Genomic DNA, 17,137 nt, shown 5'->3' with positions numbered 1-17,137 from the left:
TAGCGCTCTACCACTTGAGCCACAGCGCCACTTCCGGCTTTTTTCTTTTTGCTTATGTGGTGCTGAGGAATCGAACCCAGGGCCTTGAGCATGCAGAGCAAGCGCTCTACCACTGAGCCACCTTCCCAGCCCCTAGCTACATGATTTTAATGGCTGTTTTATATGCACACATTTTAATGGCTATTTTACACACACAAATGCATACTGGTTTAATAGATGCTTTCTATTTTAAACCAAAGTCATAAACTACATTCTAGAATCAATGTCAATATCAATGTCCCTGTGAGAGGACACAATGCTGCATTATGAATGGGCTAGGGGCAAGAAGGAACAGAGAAGAGATGTGGCTGGATCAAGCAGTAGAGGACAGGAGAGCCTCTGACAACTCAGAGGTGGAGCGTTACTCTGGATAGGCGGAATAGAAAGCCACACAGCCTCTGAGAAAAGCCACGTGGAGGGGGGAGGGTTGGGGGAGGATGTACAATGAGGAATGAGGGCCAGGCCTCAAGCAGGACAGAACCCATATACTAAGGGCCCGGTTGACCAGATGACAGCCTTTAGCTAGGTCATGGCCTCAGAGACTTTGACCATTGAACCAAGAATGTCAGTCCCTCCCCACCCCACCCCCTTTTTTTTTTCAAATTTGGGAGAAAAAAAAATCCATGCAGGACAAAGAGCAAAATTATATTACTCCTTTCTACTAGTGCAAAGGCTCTTTAAGTCTCTAGTGCAGAATTCCCCAGGCTGGAGGAAGTATGGTGGTGGGTGGGTGGTTCTGAGTAAATGGCAGCCACCTTGGCTGCAGGTGTGAGGGTGGCTTTTCCTCTAGCAGCGTGACGGCCACAGGGATCCTGCTGGAGGGCCTACAGGGGAGGGGCCAGGCCAAGCAGCAGCCTGTGAGAAGCAAGGCACCTCTTTCAGCTTCTTGGCCCAGGGCTTCTGGGCCTTCCGGAAGCCATCCTCTGCTTCCTTGGTCTCCTTGAAGCCTCCCATCATCTGTTTGTGAAAGGCTTCCTTCTGCCAGTTCTTGATCTTCTCGAAGTCCTCGTTCATCAGCGAGGCCTTCACCTCTAGGTGCAGCTCGCTCACTCTCTCCGCCTCAGACATGACAGCCATCCAGGCCTTCTCCACAGTCCCATACTGGGGCCCTGGTAGGGGAGAAGCAGAGGCTTAATCAGCCCTGGCGGGAGGCAAGGGTTTCCTGTCAACCCTGCAGCTGTGCACATGGGAGCTGCCCAAGTGCTAGCAGGACCTTTTCTAAAGCTACTGAGCTCTGTAAAAACTGTCTGCAGTTTAGAAGTGTTTAAAGACACCTGGAGGAGGGGGACCTTCTGAAAAGAGCTCACCCCTCTCCTTCCCCTACATCTGTAGTGTAGTCACTTTGATTCACCACCATGGATGGCCTTTGCCCGGGGTAGAAGGACAGAGGCTTGTCTCCAGGGCAGCTCTGCCCCAGGCCTCTGTGTGCCCAGATGGAAAGCTCTGGACAGTGCGGTCATGGCTGTGTCACTTCACTCCATGCTAGTGGCTCTCAGTCTAAAAGGCTAGCCAGGAAGGGCAAGCTGCTTTGGAGGATCCCCTTGTGGTATTTGGTTGTGTGATTGCTAATTAACTGCTCTGCCACTTGAGCCACAGATTCTGTCTACCCCTGCCATGGTAGTGGGGATAGGACTCTTGATCTTGTTAGCAGGAGCTCCACCATTTGACCCATGCCCACAACCCTGCATTTTGTTTTAGGGACTTCATTAACTTTATTCTGGCTGGCATTCAATTCATAATTCCCCTGCCACCTGAGGAGTGTGGATAATAAGGTGTGGACCCCCCTCCCCTCGCCCCAACTTAGGAATGAAACTTAATTGAGGCTGTCACTGAGGATTAGGGGTTCAGGTGGGGAAGGGCAAGGGCTATAACAAGGCTGCGGGGGTGGAGGTGGGGTGGAGAGAAAGCCAGGCACTGGTGGCTCATGTCTGTAATCCTAGCTACTTAGGAGGCTGAGATGTGAGGATCACAGTTTGAAATCAGCCTGTGCTTTTGAAAAGTCCATGAGACTCTTATCTCCAATTAACTTCTCGGAAAAAACTAGAAGTGGCACTGTGGCTCAAGTGATACAGCACAAAAAGGCTCAGGGACCCAGGCCCTGAGTTCAAACCCCAGGACCGGCAAGAGCGGGTGGGGGAGAGGGAAGGACACTAAGGTGAAAATGGCAGGGAGGAAAGGGACGCACAAATGCAGGGCTTGGGGTGGCAGAGATGGAGCCTCTTTGAGGCTCTGACACCTTATAACTACAAAATGACACATGCTCCCTGGCCTGCTTTGGCGGCCAGACAGCCAAGGTGAGAGTGGCCAGGTGACAGAAGCACCACAGAGGGGACTCAGAGGAGAGCCTGGGCCAGACCCTGAACTGGCCATGACCCACGCCAGCATCCTGGGGAAAGGACAGGCCGCTTCTCTAGGCATGGCTGACCCGTCACCTGGACACCTGACTCCTCTAAGTCAGCTGCCACGCTGGCAGAGCCTGCCCCACACAGCCTGAGAAGCTCCAGAAGCTGCTTCTGTGCCTGGAAACCTCACGCTCGATCAGGCTCCCCTCTAGCTGGGCACTGGGCTCCGGCCCACAGCACTGTGTCGCCACACCTCAGTGTCTCGAGTCTGTGGTGAGGAGGGAAGGAGCAGGCCTCCACCACAGAAACAGGAAGCTCCTCCCTTGAAGTCGAGCATTAGGGAGCAGGCCAATGGCCATCCTCCAGTCTGATTTGACAAGCTGCATGGCCAGGCTTAAGGGTAAACTGCTCTGGGTGTTTCAAGACAAGGTGATGAGTAGCAGGGCCTCTTGGTTGGTGGGACCTCTTCAAGTTTCTTCCTGCTCTGAGTTTAGCTGGCAGGCCCAAGTGTGTCCTATGGTCAACAAGGGCTGCAAAAGGAGACTTAGGGGCTGAGTGCAAAGAACATTCCAGGTTGTATGCAGGTGGCTCCCACCTGTAATTCTAGGTACTCAACGGGCTGAGATCTGAGGATTAAGATTTGAAGCCAGCTCAGGCAGGAAAGTCCTGAGACTCTAATCTCTAACTAACCACCAAAAAGCCAGAAGTGGTGGAGGTGTGGCTCAAGTGTTAGAGCACCAGTCTTGAGCAGAAAAAGCTAAGGGGTACCTAGGCCCTGAGTTCGAACCATAGTACTGGCACAAAAACAAAATGAAACAATAAACAGCATCCCAGTATCCCCAAGGAGTAAGGAGAGAAGCTTGTACAGCTTGTACCCACTGGGTAGCAGGCACCCTACTGCCCTCGTGAAGTCATACCCCTAATCCTAGCTACTCAGGAGGCTGAGATCTGAGGATCACAATTTGAAGCCAGCTGGGGAAGAAAATCCATGAGACTTCATCTCCAATTAACCATCAGAAAACTGAAAGTAGAACTATGGTTCAAAGTGGTAGACCACTAGCCTTGAGCAAAAGAGCTCAGGGACAGTGCCCAGGCAACAAAAGTCACATCCCTGAGAACTATAAGATACCCTCTCTCGACCCAATTTATTGGAAGAAAGTGGCCCAGACAGGGACTTGGCAGATGAGTAGCTGGTGCCCCTGCCTGTGGCCTTGCTACCTTTCTCCACGAGCTGCTTCCAGCGCCGGGCCCACTCCGTGAGCTGCTGTGCGTAGGCCTTCTCAATGCGCGCACGTTCGTGCACGCAGTTCATGAGGTCGCTACATAGGCGATGGCCATCGTCAATCCGCTTCACAGTCCGCTTGTAGTTCCCGACCTGGGAGACAGAGCCAAGCTGTGAGGCGGGCGGTCAGGGTGGCTGTCTACCCCGCAGACCCTCCCACGAGTGTGCAGCCTGCTTTTAGCTGTTGTACAAACAGCCTTCACGGCAATCAGGCCCCCCCATGCTCATTCCAGAGGCTGTCCCGTCTCCCCGGTCTGAAAGGCACACTGTGCTACCCAACAAGCTTCTCATTGTTCATGAATAGGGATGTACGTTCAGCTGGCCTGAGCTTCTCAACAGACTCCTGGCCAGGTACTAGGCAGAAACAACTGGCAGGTCAGGGAGAGAGGCAGACAAGCAGAGGGCTGAGGATGCTGAAAGCACCTCCTGTGCAGACGGCGTGGGCAGGGGTGGCTTCCCGGGGGAGGGGACAGCTAAGGAAAACCTGCTGAATTACCACTACCTCTCAACTACAGTAACAAATGACTTCACACTTAGGGAGTACCCACTAGATGCCAGGCACCATGCTTGATGCCTTATGCCCACAAGTATTGCCAGCCCCTACCCCGCAGGAATACCCTTTTACAGATGAAGAAAATGGGGCTTGAAGCAGTGACACCTCCGCCCAAACCTCACAGTGGCTAGGCGAGCGCTGCTCACTACACAGCTCCAGGCAAGGCAGTCTGGATGGCAAAGCTCAGAGCTTTAGCTGCTTTTTCAAGAGCAAGTTTGAGTTTTGACTTATTTTCATATATGAAAAAGGAAGTTAGGTAAATTAGAAATCATAAAGAAAATGTTAGTAACTAAGTTGGGGCAAAAATCAAAACATTCACCAGGCGCTGGTAGCTCATGCTTGCAGCCCTAGCTACTCAGGAGGCTGAGATCTGAGCACTGCAGTTCAAAGCTAGCCTGGGCAGAAAAGGCCATGAGACTCTTATCTCCAATTAGCCACCAAAAGAGCCTGGAGTGGAGCTGTCACCCAAGTGGTGGAGTGCTAGCCTTGAGCAAAAATAGATCAAGGATAGCACCCAGGCCTGAGTTCAAGCACCCAGAATTGGCACCAAAAAAAAGTCATGGATTGAGCCATGGACTCGGATGAGTTGTCAAATGACACTGAAAAGAGGATTTGTTACATTCTTATTCTTTTTCTACCTCCATTTAAAAAAATGTAGGCCATCTTCTTGTCCATTTAACCTTCTCTAACAGTCTCCACTTAGCTGATCACCTAGTAGTTTCGCTTTTCTTTATAGTCTGAGACAGGAACCTGAACGTGGTATGTGGCATTTTTTGCTTACTGGCTAGCGTTCTATCAGCTGGGCCACACCTCCAACCCCTAGTACTTTCTCTTTGCTTAGGTCTTTCTCCCTACAGAAAGGATGGCATTTGCCTGTTTCTGTAGAAAGGAGAAGCAGCGCTCTCTTGGTGGCATTGTCAGTTGTTGCTCCTGTTCTGAACTGAGGAGGACAAGGAAAGGGTCTGCAGGTGGAGGAGAGAAGAGATCTGGCAAAAAAACAAAAACAACCCAAAACAAACACAGAGCCCCCAAGAGTCCTGCACATAAACGGCCAGAGGACAGAGAGAAAGGGGCTCTATCCTGAGGCCAGAGCTCTAGAGAGGCCGGAGATGACTTGCTGCATGAGACCCCAAATCCTGTTGAACCAGAGGCCGCCAGAAGGCAGGTGCCCTGGGCAGCCTTCTGCAGAGCCCTGGCATAGTTTCTGGCTGCTTGCTGAATATAGGCACAACTCTTAGACTACACAATCCATCATTCTCTCCACAGATGCCCTCCAGCCCAGGCATAGGCTGGCAGGAACTTCTCAGCCGGCAGTTTAAGCATCAAAACATCAGGCTGAACCTGAGTTGGGACTTTACATTTTAGCAGCCCTGCCAGAAGGCAAAGACAAGTGTTCTTACAACCCCTTATACAGGTGACCACACATACATGATCCTTTTGAACTTTACAGTAGGAGGCAACATACCCCAAACACAACTGCGTATGGCTGAGCTGGGCAAGAGGAGCAGAGATCATCGCAGCCCTAATGTGGCCTCAGTGCTAGAAAGCTAGGAAGCTGCCATGCACCTCCTGTTTTCATCTCCCTTCAGACTGGTGACCACCATCCAAACAGGGATCCTGGCACTTCTGAAACCTGGCCACTTCTCTGATTTTGAAAACTCTTGGAGAAAGATTTCAGGAGAAGGGAATTTGCTAACCAATCATGTGTTGGCGCCATCCATCAGCACTCACAGTGGCTGCAGTTTACTTTTTTTTTTTTGCCAGTCCTGGCACTTGGAACTCAGGGCCTGGGCACTATCCCTGAGCTTCTTTTTGTCCAAAGCTAGCACTCTACCACTTGAGTCGCAGCACCGCTTCTGGCTTTTTCCGTTGATGTGATTCTGAGGAGTCCAACCCAGGGCTGCATGCAACTGAGGCGAGCACTCTACTGCTAAGCCCCAGCCCAGCCCCTGCAGTGCACTGTTGACTTAGAGCAGCAGCCACAAATGAGGGGAGGCCCTCAGCAAGCATCCACCTCAGGCTTCCACGAAGGCTGTCAGTGGTCCCGGAGGTGACAGAGGAGCCTGTGCCAACCCTGTGACAGCTGGGGACAGGCCGTGGGTCCGCCAGGCACAGAGCCGAGAGAAGGGGTACACCAAGATGCCCCCATGATGCTGGCTGTGCTGTCCTCCGTCAAATAGCACAGCTGGCTGGAAGCTATGCCTGGCCATTGCTTTATGGAATTAAGTCTAGTGGTAGAATGCTTGCCTAGTTTGAGTTCAAACCTCAGTACCACAAAAAAAAAAAAAAGTCCAAACTAGCTAGCAATAAAGGAACTGCCTATCCATCCTCTGAGCAAAGTGTACACTGCACTCACAAGCAGGAGCCACCCCAGTCTCTGTGCCCTAGAGGGTGCAGACCTGTGTCTGTATTCACAGCTCTCTCCCCATGGCCTCCACAGGCCCCGATATAATAAAACATGAGCAGGCCTGTAACTCTAATTACTGCCAAGGTGGAGATCAGAAGAGTCAAAAATTGAGCCCAGCCCAGGCAAAAGGAAACTTTGCAAGACCCCAACTCAACCAATGAAAAGCTGGGAATGGTAGTGTATACACATTATCCCAGATACACTGAAAGCACAAATCAATGGGTCACCATCCAGGGCACCGAAGCAAAAATGAGATACCTTATTTGAAAATAATAATAATGGACAAAAAAGGTTAAGGCTGTAGTGGCAGAGCTCTTGCCCAGTAAGGGTAGGGCCCAAAGTCCAGATTCCAGTACCATCAACACAGGATTTAAACTTAGAATCTGCCAGCAAGTTGTAGATAACCTGAGAAAGACAGGACTCCGAGGAGGTGGGTCTGGAGGATGTAAACTCGGGTAACTATACCTACAGACTGGCCGATCCAAACCTGGGCCTGGGTGGGCATATGGCCCTTACAGTATGTAAAACAGACCAGCGGGCCTTCTGTCATGAAGCACACATGTGCCCTAGGACAACTCTGAAATCCCTCCTGCTTCCTCTCCCGTTCTACCTTCCTTAAGGCATGGCTAGGCCAATCTTTCCCACGAAGGCTCCCTGGGCAGGCCTCCTGGCCAGACCCCCATGGGCAAACACTTGCACCGCCTGCACTGAAGCAGCTGGAACCAGCCCCCCTCCCTGTCTCCAGCTCCTGCTGGCTGCTGCAGCTGGGGGACACGCAGGCCCTGGCGAACACTGCGCCCATGGTCAGTTTCTCCCAGGGCCTGGCCTCCTGTCTTCAGCTGGACTGCGAGCCTCCTGGTGACAGGCACCCCATTCTGTCATCATCCACACGTCATAATGGAGCATGGCTGCGCTCTGCTGGGCAGGGAGCTGACAACGCCACCCGTGTCACCCCACAGAATCGGTGCGGTCCTAGTCATCAGTGAGCCCATTTTGGTGATGAGGAAACAGGTGTGAAGGGGTACGCTCATCTGTGCCTGTGCAGCCAGCAGTGCCTCTGCGGCGTGGCCGCCCTGGACTGAGACCTGAGAAGATGTAACAGAACAGTGTGTGCCAATGAGACTCATCCCAGAACCCCACATCTCTTCACCACTAAGTAGGGCCTCTTAAATGACCTGATTTGACCATCAGAATGACCATGCCCAGTAACATGGAACTCAAAAGGTTTGCGCATGAAACCTGTCCCTTCTAAACTGGCAAGGAAGATTGAGGACAGGCCAGCTGTGCCAAGTTGGCCAGTAGAAGGCACAGCCCCTGGCAACGTCCCTCGAGCTAGTCTATGCAGGCAGAGGCGAGTGTCTGACCCCAAACTGACAAAGGCCGCCAAGAGGCTTCAGCACCTTCTCAGTGGGTTTGGATGACAAGATGAAGCATGAGCCTGTTCAAATGCCTGAAATACTGTCCGCAGACGGTGAAGAGATGAGCTCAGGTTTTTGGCAGTGCTGGGACTGAACCCACAAGAATGCCCCTAGGCCCAAATGAGTCCTTCCTTGGGCTCCCTTGACTTTCTCTACCAAGGCCTTCTTCCCTCTACCACATCTCACAAGGGGAGCACTCTGCGGCCCTGCCCCGAAGTACACGACCTTGTATGAATCTCTTCTGTGAACTTCAGTTCCTTCGGCTGTAAGGTGAGAGCCACACACACTGTGGGACCATGGACTTGCAGGCCAGCTGGCTTCTTCCCCACCACCCATGCTCTTAGCTGTCATTCGACAAGACCAGGCCTCTCTAGTCATTTCATCATCTCCATTCAGAGAGAACTGGATGGCCTCTAAAAGCGCTTCACAGTTCAAGGTCTCCAACTGAGCTGGATCTCCACTGACACCAGCCAGTGGATTCCAAACAGAGGTGTTCCTAACTCTCAAGTTTTGTTTTTTTGTTTTTTGGTCCGGTCGTGGAGCCTGAACTCTGGGCCTGGGCACTGTCTCTCAGCTCTTCAGCTCAAGGCTAGTGCTCTACCACTTGAGCCACAGCGCCACTTCCGGCTTTTTTCTTTTTGCTTATGTGGTGCTGAGGAGTCGAACCCAGGGCCTCATGCATGCAAGGCAAACGCTCTACCTCTGAGCCACCTTCCCAGCCCCCCTAACTCTCAAGTTTGGAGCATCTGGCCTCTTGCCACTCAGATACTAAACACTGCTGGGAGTCAAGGGCTATGTGAGGCACTAGCAATGTCATGGTGAACACACTGTTCCTAGGCTGTGAGACTTAGGGCAAGTTACCCACCAACAGCGGTACTGGCCCAGTGAGAGGGAAGAAGCTCAGCCGAGGCTGGAGGAAGGTCATGGCCTGCCTTGCATGGGCTAAGCCAATGCCCCCACTCTGTGACTCTCCATAGCAGCTCAATCCATCCTACTCCCTCGAGGGGCCAAAATGTATTAAAGGAGTGGGGCTGAGCTGTGCTTTTATTTTCCCTCATTCTCCAGGCTGGCTGCAGACAGGGTACTTACTCCACGATGTGTTCCCAGGGCGTGGATGGTGCTGACTAGGATTCCCATTCCACATGGAGTTGCGGAGAGCTCAGAATCATGGACAATGAAGCAATCAGGGCCGATGCCCAGGTTCTTAGTGCAGCGGTCACAGCGGCCCTCTCTGAGCACACTGAGACACTGCCAGATGCTAACACCTTGGCCTCTCAAGGCATCGGAAGTGAGCAACATTACAAGAGCAACAAGAGCACAAAGCAGCAGGAGGGCCTCCCAGATCCTCCTTCAGCAACCTCCAGGGCCTGTGTGATTTCTCCCCAAGACCAGCTCATCCCAGGAGGGCTGGGAGGCTGTGGGGCGGAGGCTGCACTTGGCAGGATGATCTCTCGTCTTTTCCTCTAAATACTACAGCTATAAGCTTCTGGAGGGCAGAGCCCTGTCCCCCCTGCACGGGGCAACCCTCTTCAGTTAGTGCCTAGTGATGGGGAAGAAGAAATTTAAGCACAAGAGACTTTCCTGGTGGAGACCACAAGGCTTTCTGGGAAAGGATGAGGCTTCTGTGAGCAGGAGGAGCAGAGCTGACAGCAGGCACCTCAGTTACTCAGAGCCACATGGGGCGGGCTCCTGATCCTTAGCCAACCAACACCTGTCAAGGTGGAGGACAAGGGCACTGCTGATGTGACCCAAGATGAAGAGCCACTTCCGGGCCAGCGTCACAGAAGAGCACAGCCTGTCTCAGCATTTACTCTTCAGGCAAAAGGAATATACTCATCTTCTGATAGGCCTACAGTTAAGAACTTAATGGGAAGCTGGAGAGCTTCCAGAGCTGCGCTCCAGGTTAATGACATTAAACAAGGAGCTGAACACTTCTGTAATAACACTACATTTAGCTGCTAAATTTTTCCAGCTACCAACCCAGCAATTAAATACCATTGCCAAAGCCACTGCAGGAACAGCCGTAGATGTGTGTGAGTCCCTCCCACTCCCATGTCAGGGGGACTAAGCGCTGGGCCAGGCCCACCCTGACCTGTTCACCACTCACCTGCATTCATTCCTTTAGACCTCACAGTGCCCTACAGATGTGTACATCATTACTGCCCATTTAGAATAGGAATTAAAGAAAAATCGGGAACTTACCCAAAGCCACACACAAGTAGTGGGTGACATGGCTAGGACCCTGATGACAACACAATCTCCTGCACCTGCCCCCTTTGCCCCTTGGTTTACCTGCTGCACCCACAGTGGGACAGCAGGGAGGTTCTGAATTCCAGCCTTGCTCCTTTTAAGTTGTGCTGATGCAGCTTCTTATAGCTCTGCCCCGTACTCCCACCACGCCCCATACTCACACGCCCACCATGGGGCTGGCCACCTGGCTAACGTCGCTGCCCCTCTCATCCCTGAAATCTTTCCTGTCACTGAGATGTGTGCTCTGGCCTGCTCCCCTACCCAAGAGAGCTGCTGCCAGCCAGGAAGGACAGAACCCCTGCTGGCTCTCTGGTTCCATTGGCTCCTGCAGGTACAGACGCAGCCCTGCCAGCCAACAGCCTGGCCTCCACAGTCCTGTATCCTCCCAGGGCCTAGCAGCACACAGTAGCTGCTCAACAATATGTACTCTCACCCCACTGGGTGGTTCTGGGGTAGGTCTCCCACCCCTGAATGAGCCTCCTACTTCAGCTTCCCCAATGCTGGGGCTGCAGGCATGAACCAGTGCATCCAGATGAGCAGCCGCGTCTCACAAACAGAATGTGCTGTTTAGCATGAAGTAAAGCATAACCCCTTCAGTGGAAAAACGGGGACGAAAGATGTTAGTGAAGTTGGAGTCCTCTGCCCATCTGAAAAGTTAGGTATTTTGATCACCGTTTCCATTAAACTCAGTAGGAGTTGGCATGTGTTTTCAGATAGCATTACCCAGCTAGGTTTCTCTATGAAGCTAGTCTCCAGCAATCACCAGGACATGGGGATTGGCCTCATCATATCTAGCCAGTAATCTTCCCTTAACAGATGAAGACACTGAGGCTCAGATGAGTTGAGTAGCTTGCTCAGGGTCACACAGCTGGTGACAGCATGGCTGGACTCACTCTTGTCTACAACTCCACAACTGCAAGAAAGCTCCAGGGCTTATGCCACAGAGACTGAGAGATCAAAAGTTGTAGGGCGCCAGTGGCTCCTGCCTGTAATCCTAACTACTCACAAGGCTGAGATCTGCCAGCCCAGGCAGGAAAGTCTGGAAGACTCTTACCTCCAATTAACCAGCAAAAAACAGGAGTGGAACTATGGCTCAAGTAGTAGAGCACTAGTCTTGAGTGAAAAATCTTAGGGACAGCACCCAGGCCCTAAGTTTAAGCCTCAGGGACTGGCAAAAAAACAAAAACCAAAAAACCTGACTTTCTGGGCTGGACCTGAAGCTCAGTGTTAGAGCACTAGTTTAGCATGTTTCACAGACCCTAGGTTCAATCCCTGGAACTGCAATCAGTAAATGTTTGTTTGGGCTGGTTTTTTTTTTTTTTTTTTTTTTACTTTTGTCTTTTTCTTTTTTGGTACTGGGGATTGAACCCAGGACATTGCACTTGCTAGGCAAGTGCTTTGCCACTGAGCTACATCCCAGCCAATAATCAATAAACGTAAAACTTTAAACTGACTTTCTTTTAGCCAGTGGCCAGGGAAAGGAAGTGGGAAGAATGATCTCCAAACCAAAACCAACCCTACAACAGTCCATCAGGAATGGAGCTGCAGGACACAGATGGTCAGGCAGGTGCTCCACCAAGTTCAAGAGCAGTTCGTTCAGACTCGGGCTTGTGTGCATTGTGCTACCATGTACCACCACCATCTGTGTAACACAAAGCTCAAAGTAAAGCGGCCTCCTCAGGTGGAGCCTGGGAATGCCTGTATCATGCCGGTCCCACAGAGTGGCTGGACATGAGAAAAAGCACTGGAACCAGATGCTGGTGGTTCATGCCTGTAATCCCTGCTGCTCATGAGGCTGAAGAATGAGAATTTCAGTTCAAAGCTAGCCTAGGCAGACAAATCTAAGACTCAGATTTCTAATTAACCAGCAAAAAGGTGAAAGTGGAGTTATGGCTCAAATGGTAGAATGCCAGTTATGAGCGAAAAAGCTGAACAAGATTGCAGGGCCAAGTTCAAGTCCCAGTATTTGCACAAAATATTCCTCATCTCTTTTCATATCAGACTTCCCAGCAAGGTGAGCTCTGCCCTGACAGAGAGCTGGCTAAACTCAGCCCCAAGTCTCTGCTCCATCTGGATTTGACAGCAAATGCCTGCCTTGAATGCGCCTCTCATTCCAATCTCCATCGGACACAATGGCGGTGGCACCACCGACCAGGCTCTGCGTTTGAAGCATGAAGCATTACCTCCCAGAAGCTGTCGCTGGACACTTCCACGCCCACGGAATCATCGTACGTGACAGACATTTCTGCACAGGGCAAGGGGATGGCCGTGAACGCTCGGGTTTAGGGGTCCACTTCAGATGCTCAAAACCAGAGGCACACCTAGGAAAGAAAAACACACATGGCTGTGGCTTGTACACTCCCAAGGCAAGAAGCAAGTCACCTGCAGCGGCCGAGAGCCCACGTCCACGCTGCCTTCTGTGCACAGCAGTGGAAGGGCTTCCTTCTGGGAGAAGGAAGTCTTCACACTCTGGAAGCTGCACGTGTGTTCCACAGGGGTAAGGGAAGCTCAGAGACACCTTAGAAAGCAGGTTAGTAACCTCACTAAATACCCTTCCTCAGTCCCGAGGGACCTTAGGGAAAAGGACGGGGCCAGAGACGGTCAGCTGAATATGCCAAGCAGTGGCCCACCAGGCCCGGCCCAGCCCACTCTCCCCGTGGGGCAAGACCAGGACTGGGAGGAGGCATAACCCCACCTTCCACGTCTAACCCCACTCCTGAAAGTTCCTGGTACAGTCCCAGGAACTCTGGGTCCTCTCATCTTTTATGTTTTTGTTTTTGGGGGACTATGTAACCCAGGTTGGCCATAAACTCCAGATCCTCCTGCCATGGACATCCGAGTTTGAGGTAACAGGCTTACATCTCCACAAGCAGCAGCAGCACCCACGGTCTTTCACATCTTTCACTGATGCTCTGAGTGTCAGCCCCACACCATCTGTGTGCAGCACAAAGAAAAACAAACCTACTACTTCTGAGAAACAGGTTCAGTGAAGGCCCCCACTACCATCGTAAGCAGACACCGGCTCCATCCTCCTCTACCTCACCCTGTATTCCCCAGACTTCCATGGCTTAGCAATGGGAAGACAGAGGATGGAACAGCCAGACTCTGGAGCACCTTACAAGGTATAAGACTTTGAGACTCGCCTGAGCCAAAAGTCCTGATGTTCTCTGTGGTTATAATGGAATCTACACCACAGAACCATTGTGAGTCTAATCCACAGAAAGGCTCAGAACAATGGTTGTTCCTTGGAAAATGCAAAACACTCAGTAAGCAAAAATGCAATCATTACTGCCATTATCATTATGCTATGATTACTATTACTGTTATTTTTGTTGTTGTTGTTGGTCCTGGAGCTTGAACTCAGGGCCTGGGCACTGTCCTTGAGCCTCTCTGTGCTCAAGGCTAGCACTCTACCACTTGAGCCATAGCACTACTTCTGGCTTTTTCTGTGTGTGGTGCTGAGGAATTGAACCCAGGGCTTCATGCATGCGAGGCAAGCACTCTACCACTAAGCCACATTCCCAGCCGCCCCTTACTGTCACTTTTATCTCTATTTTGCAGCTGAGAAAATGGATGCCTGGGTAATGAGCAGTGGAGGCTGGCATTGGGGCACCAGCTTGGCCTGTTTACTAAGGCAATGTTCTTTCTAGTACACCAAGACCTTTTCCAAAAATGATTTCAAATGTAGATACATCAGCATCCTGGCAGCTAAACGCTCACTGTTGGCTACAGGGTTTAACCTTGTGAACTACAGGACTTCAGCAGGCAGTACCAGTGTGGGGGCCATCATCTACGAAACAGGAACAGACCTGGTACTCAAAGCCCCAAACCACTCAGGCCAAAGGGACAAGAGTGCATAGTTAGTGCCACACCCTAACAGCCTTTCACCGCTAAGAGAACCCTAGAAGAGGACACACATGCCTGGAGCTGAGCACAGGCAGCATGCTGTCACCAGTCAAATCACTAGATGCCACAAAGGCCGCCTGGCATGGGTCACCAGCCATGGCCCTGTGGCTACCTCCCTGTGTCTACGACTGGAAAGTCTCCTGCCCGGAGCAGCTGCCTTTGCTTCAGGCTCCACAAGAATACCTCCTTGGCCTTTTGGTTCAGGCTACCCTTCAAGCCACCACTGGGCTCCTGGGCCAGTCCCCTGGAGTGGCTGTGGGAGGATGGGCCCTGGCCTGGGCTGAGGAGCAGCTCGATGCTCAGCCAGAGGCCTTTATGCTCCACAGCCATGGTTCAGACATCAGTTGAAGCTGGGTTTGCCTATGATTTATTAAACAGCCCAACAAGTGCCAGTTGCCAAGCAGGCTCGGCACAGGGGCCAGTGGAGAGGAAACAAAACCAAGACACACTGGGGCTGCCCAGCAAGGGGCCACAAGGTGGCAGAGCTGGGACGAGGACCCAAATTCTCTCCCTTTCCTCTGTCCAGCTCCAAAGCACTGGCACAGGATGCAAAGCTCCCTGCACCAACTTCCTCCCCACCTGCTCTCCAGAGTCCATGCCGGAGGTGCCCCTGTGCCGCTCAAGCATTTCCCAGGCACTCCTCTGACTTCAACTATCACTGATGTACAGGAACACCTCAGCAGCAATCCCAAGAATTAGCTGCTCCATCGGTCAGAATGAGGGCTACATGATTAGTGATGAGTAAGCGTCACTTGGTGCGCGCATGTACACACACACACAAATTGATACCTCCAAAGTGGTAGCCACTGCTCTTACTTGTCCTCAGCCAGCTACCCAAAGGTAGTGAGAAATATTGAGACAAAAACTTATCCCTGCTGGGACTCTGCCACTAAACCACCCGAACCCATTGATGCAGGGGCTGGTCACCACCTGCTACCCACGGACAGTATTTCTACGTATGCATGCTGCATTCCAGAACAATGTGAGGTGGAAACTTTTATCATGTGCCTTGTTAGAGCAGGGAAACTGAGGCACAGCAAGGGCAAGGAGGTTGTCCAAGTGGAGGAGATGAGGTGAATGAAGGCTGGTAGCAGCCTTCATAACCATAACCACCTGTGCCGAGCTCCACTCGTTTAGGACGTAAGTAAATACTGAAGTCCTCCCTGGCTGGGCTGGGCCCGGGTGAGCTACTGCCGCTGTGTGCCATGACAGGCTGCTGGCCTTGGCCTTTTGGATGGGCTGGGCAGTCACTCACTGCGTCTGTCTCACAATGATGTCTGGTGTGAACCATTAGTGCTACACTCCGCCTTCCTTCTCCTCTCAGTCAAGGATCATCTGTTGCACAGATATTAATTTTAATATGATCTCGATAACTAATATTCACTATTAGAGTTGATATTTGTACATCCTACTTTCAAAATCTTTCCTTTAGTTTGGGTCACATGCACCATTATTCCCTTAAAAATATTTTTTTTCGGGGGAGGGGGGAGGCTGGGAAGGGATGTGAAGGGTAAACAAAGGAGGAGGCCGCAATGCGTCGTAAGAAATGTATGCATTATCCTGCCCATGTAATTGTAACCCCTCTGTACAGTATGTTCACAAATAAAATAAAATTAAAAAAAAATTTTTTTGGTCGGTCGTGGGGCTTGAACTCTGGGCCTGGGCGCTGTCCCTCAGCTCTTCAGCTCAAGGCGAGTGCTCTACCACTTGAGCCACAGCGCCACTTCCGGTTTTCTGGTGGTTTATTGGAGATAGGAGTCTCACGGTCTTCCCTGCCCGGGCTGGCTTTGAACTGTAATCCTCAGATCTCAGCCTCCTGAGTAGCTAGGCTTACAGGTGAGCCACCGGCACCCAGTTTTGCTTTAAATTTCTTTAAACAAGCTGGGCACCGGTGGCTCAGGAGCTACTCAGGAGGCTGAGATCTGAGGATTGTGGTTCAAAGCCAGCCTGGGTAGGAAAGACCATGGGACTCTTATCTTCAATGAACCACCAGAAAAACCAGAAGTGGCGCTGTGGTAGAGCACTTGCCTTGAGCTGAAGAGCTCAGGGACAGAGCCCAGGCCCTGAGTACAAGCCCCAGGACAGGTTAAAAAAAAAAAAAAAAGGCTCCTACACTGTGAGCTCCCTGTTCAGACTCCAGAGTGCTAGGACTACACACCTGGCACCACTTCTGGCTAATTTTTTACAGGTGAAGACTTCATATTCTACTTCTTTGAGTGTTGGTTTGGGAAAGTTTTATTTTTCTAGGAATTCGTTTCTTCCTAATGCATTGCGTAAACATTCACATTATCTTCCTCTGGTCTCCCGCAAGCCTAGGGGATGTGTGCTTCTGTCCAGGTTACATCTCTTCATCAACATCACCAAATTTTATTCTTTTTCAGAGAATTGGCTTCTAGCATCTCATCATTCCTGCTATCTAATGGATATGTTTTCTATCTTCTTGATTTCTTTCTTTTTTTTTTTGGTCGGTTGTGGGCCTGAACTCTGGGCCTGGGCGCTGTCCCTCAGCTCTTCAGCTTAAGGCTAGTGCTCTATCACTTGAGCCACAGCATCACTTCCGGCTGTGTTGCTGAGAAATCGAACCAAGGGCCTCATGCATGCAAGGCAAGTACTCTACCACTGAGCTACCTTCCCAGCCCCTATCTTCTTGATTTCTTTCTGCTACTATTTCCTTCCTTCTACCTTTCTTTTCTTTTCAAAATCTTATACTTTCTCTAACATCTGAAAATGTCCCTCTGTGGGGCAGGATACCATAGGCCAATTGTCTCTTGATGGTGTCTGAGGGTGGGCTGGTTCTTAGCATGTGCGAGCTCCTATGTTCAACCTCAGTACAAAAAACAGGAGGAGAGGGCTGGGAAGGTGGCTCAGTGGTAGAGCGCTTGCCTTGCATACCTGAGGCCCTGGGTTCGATTCCTCAGCACCACATAAGCAAAAAGAAAA

General features: G+C 51.3%; 1 protein-coding gene across 2 annotated transcripts in view; it reads right to left on the bottom strand.

The window, feature by feature from the left end:
• The window catches only part of Pacsin2 (protein kinase C and casein kinase substrate in neurons 2), a 95,803-nt gene that overhangs the window by 16,344 nt on the left and 62,322 nt on the right, over positions 1 to 17,137 (bottom strand). For both annotated transcript variants that reach the window (XM_013024888.1, XM_013024889.1), the window contains exons 2-4: positions 12,475 to 12,612; positions 3,600 to 3,756; positions 913 to 1,148 (exon numbers count right to left, since the gene is read on the bottom strand). In XM_013024888.1, coding sequence (XP_012880342.1) covers positions 913 to 1,148; positions 3,600 to 3,756; positions 12,475 to 12,534 — 453 coding nt within the window. In that variant the 5' untranslated portion in view covers positions 12,535 to 12,612. The remainder of the gene's footprint in view (positions 1 to 912; positions 1,149 to 3,599; positions 3,757 to 12,474; positions 12,613 to 17,137) is intronic.

The sequence above is a fragment of the Dipodomys ordii genome, unplaced genomic scaffold (assembly GCF_000151885.1).
Source record: "Dipodomys ordii isolate 6190 unplaced genomic scaffold, Dord_2.0 Scaffold79, whole genome shotgun sequence".
Classification (NCBI taxonomy): Eukaryota; Metazoa; Chordata; class Mammalia; order Rodentia; family Heteromyidae; genus Dipodomys; species Dipodomys ordii.
Note: the sequence above shows the minus strand (reverse complement) of the source record. Positions and strands in the feature narration are given on the sequence as shown.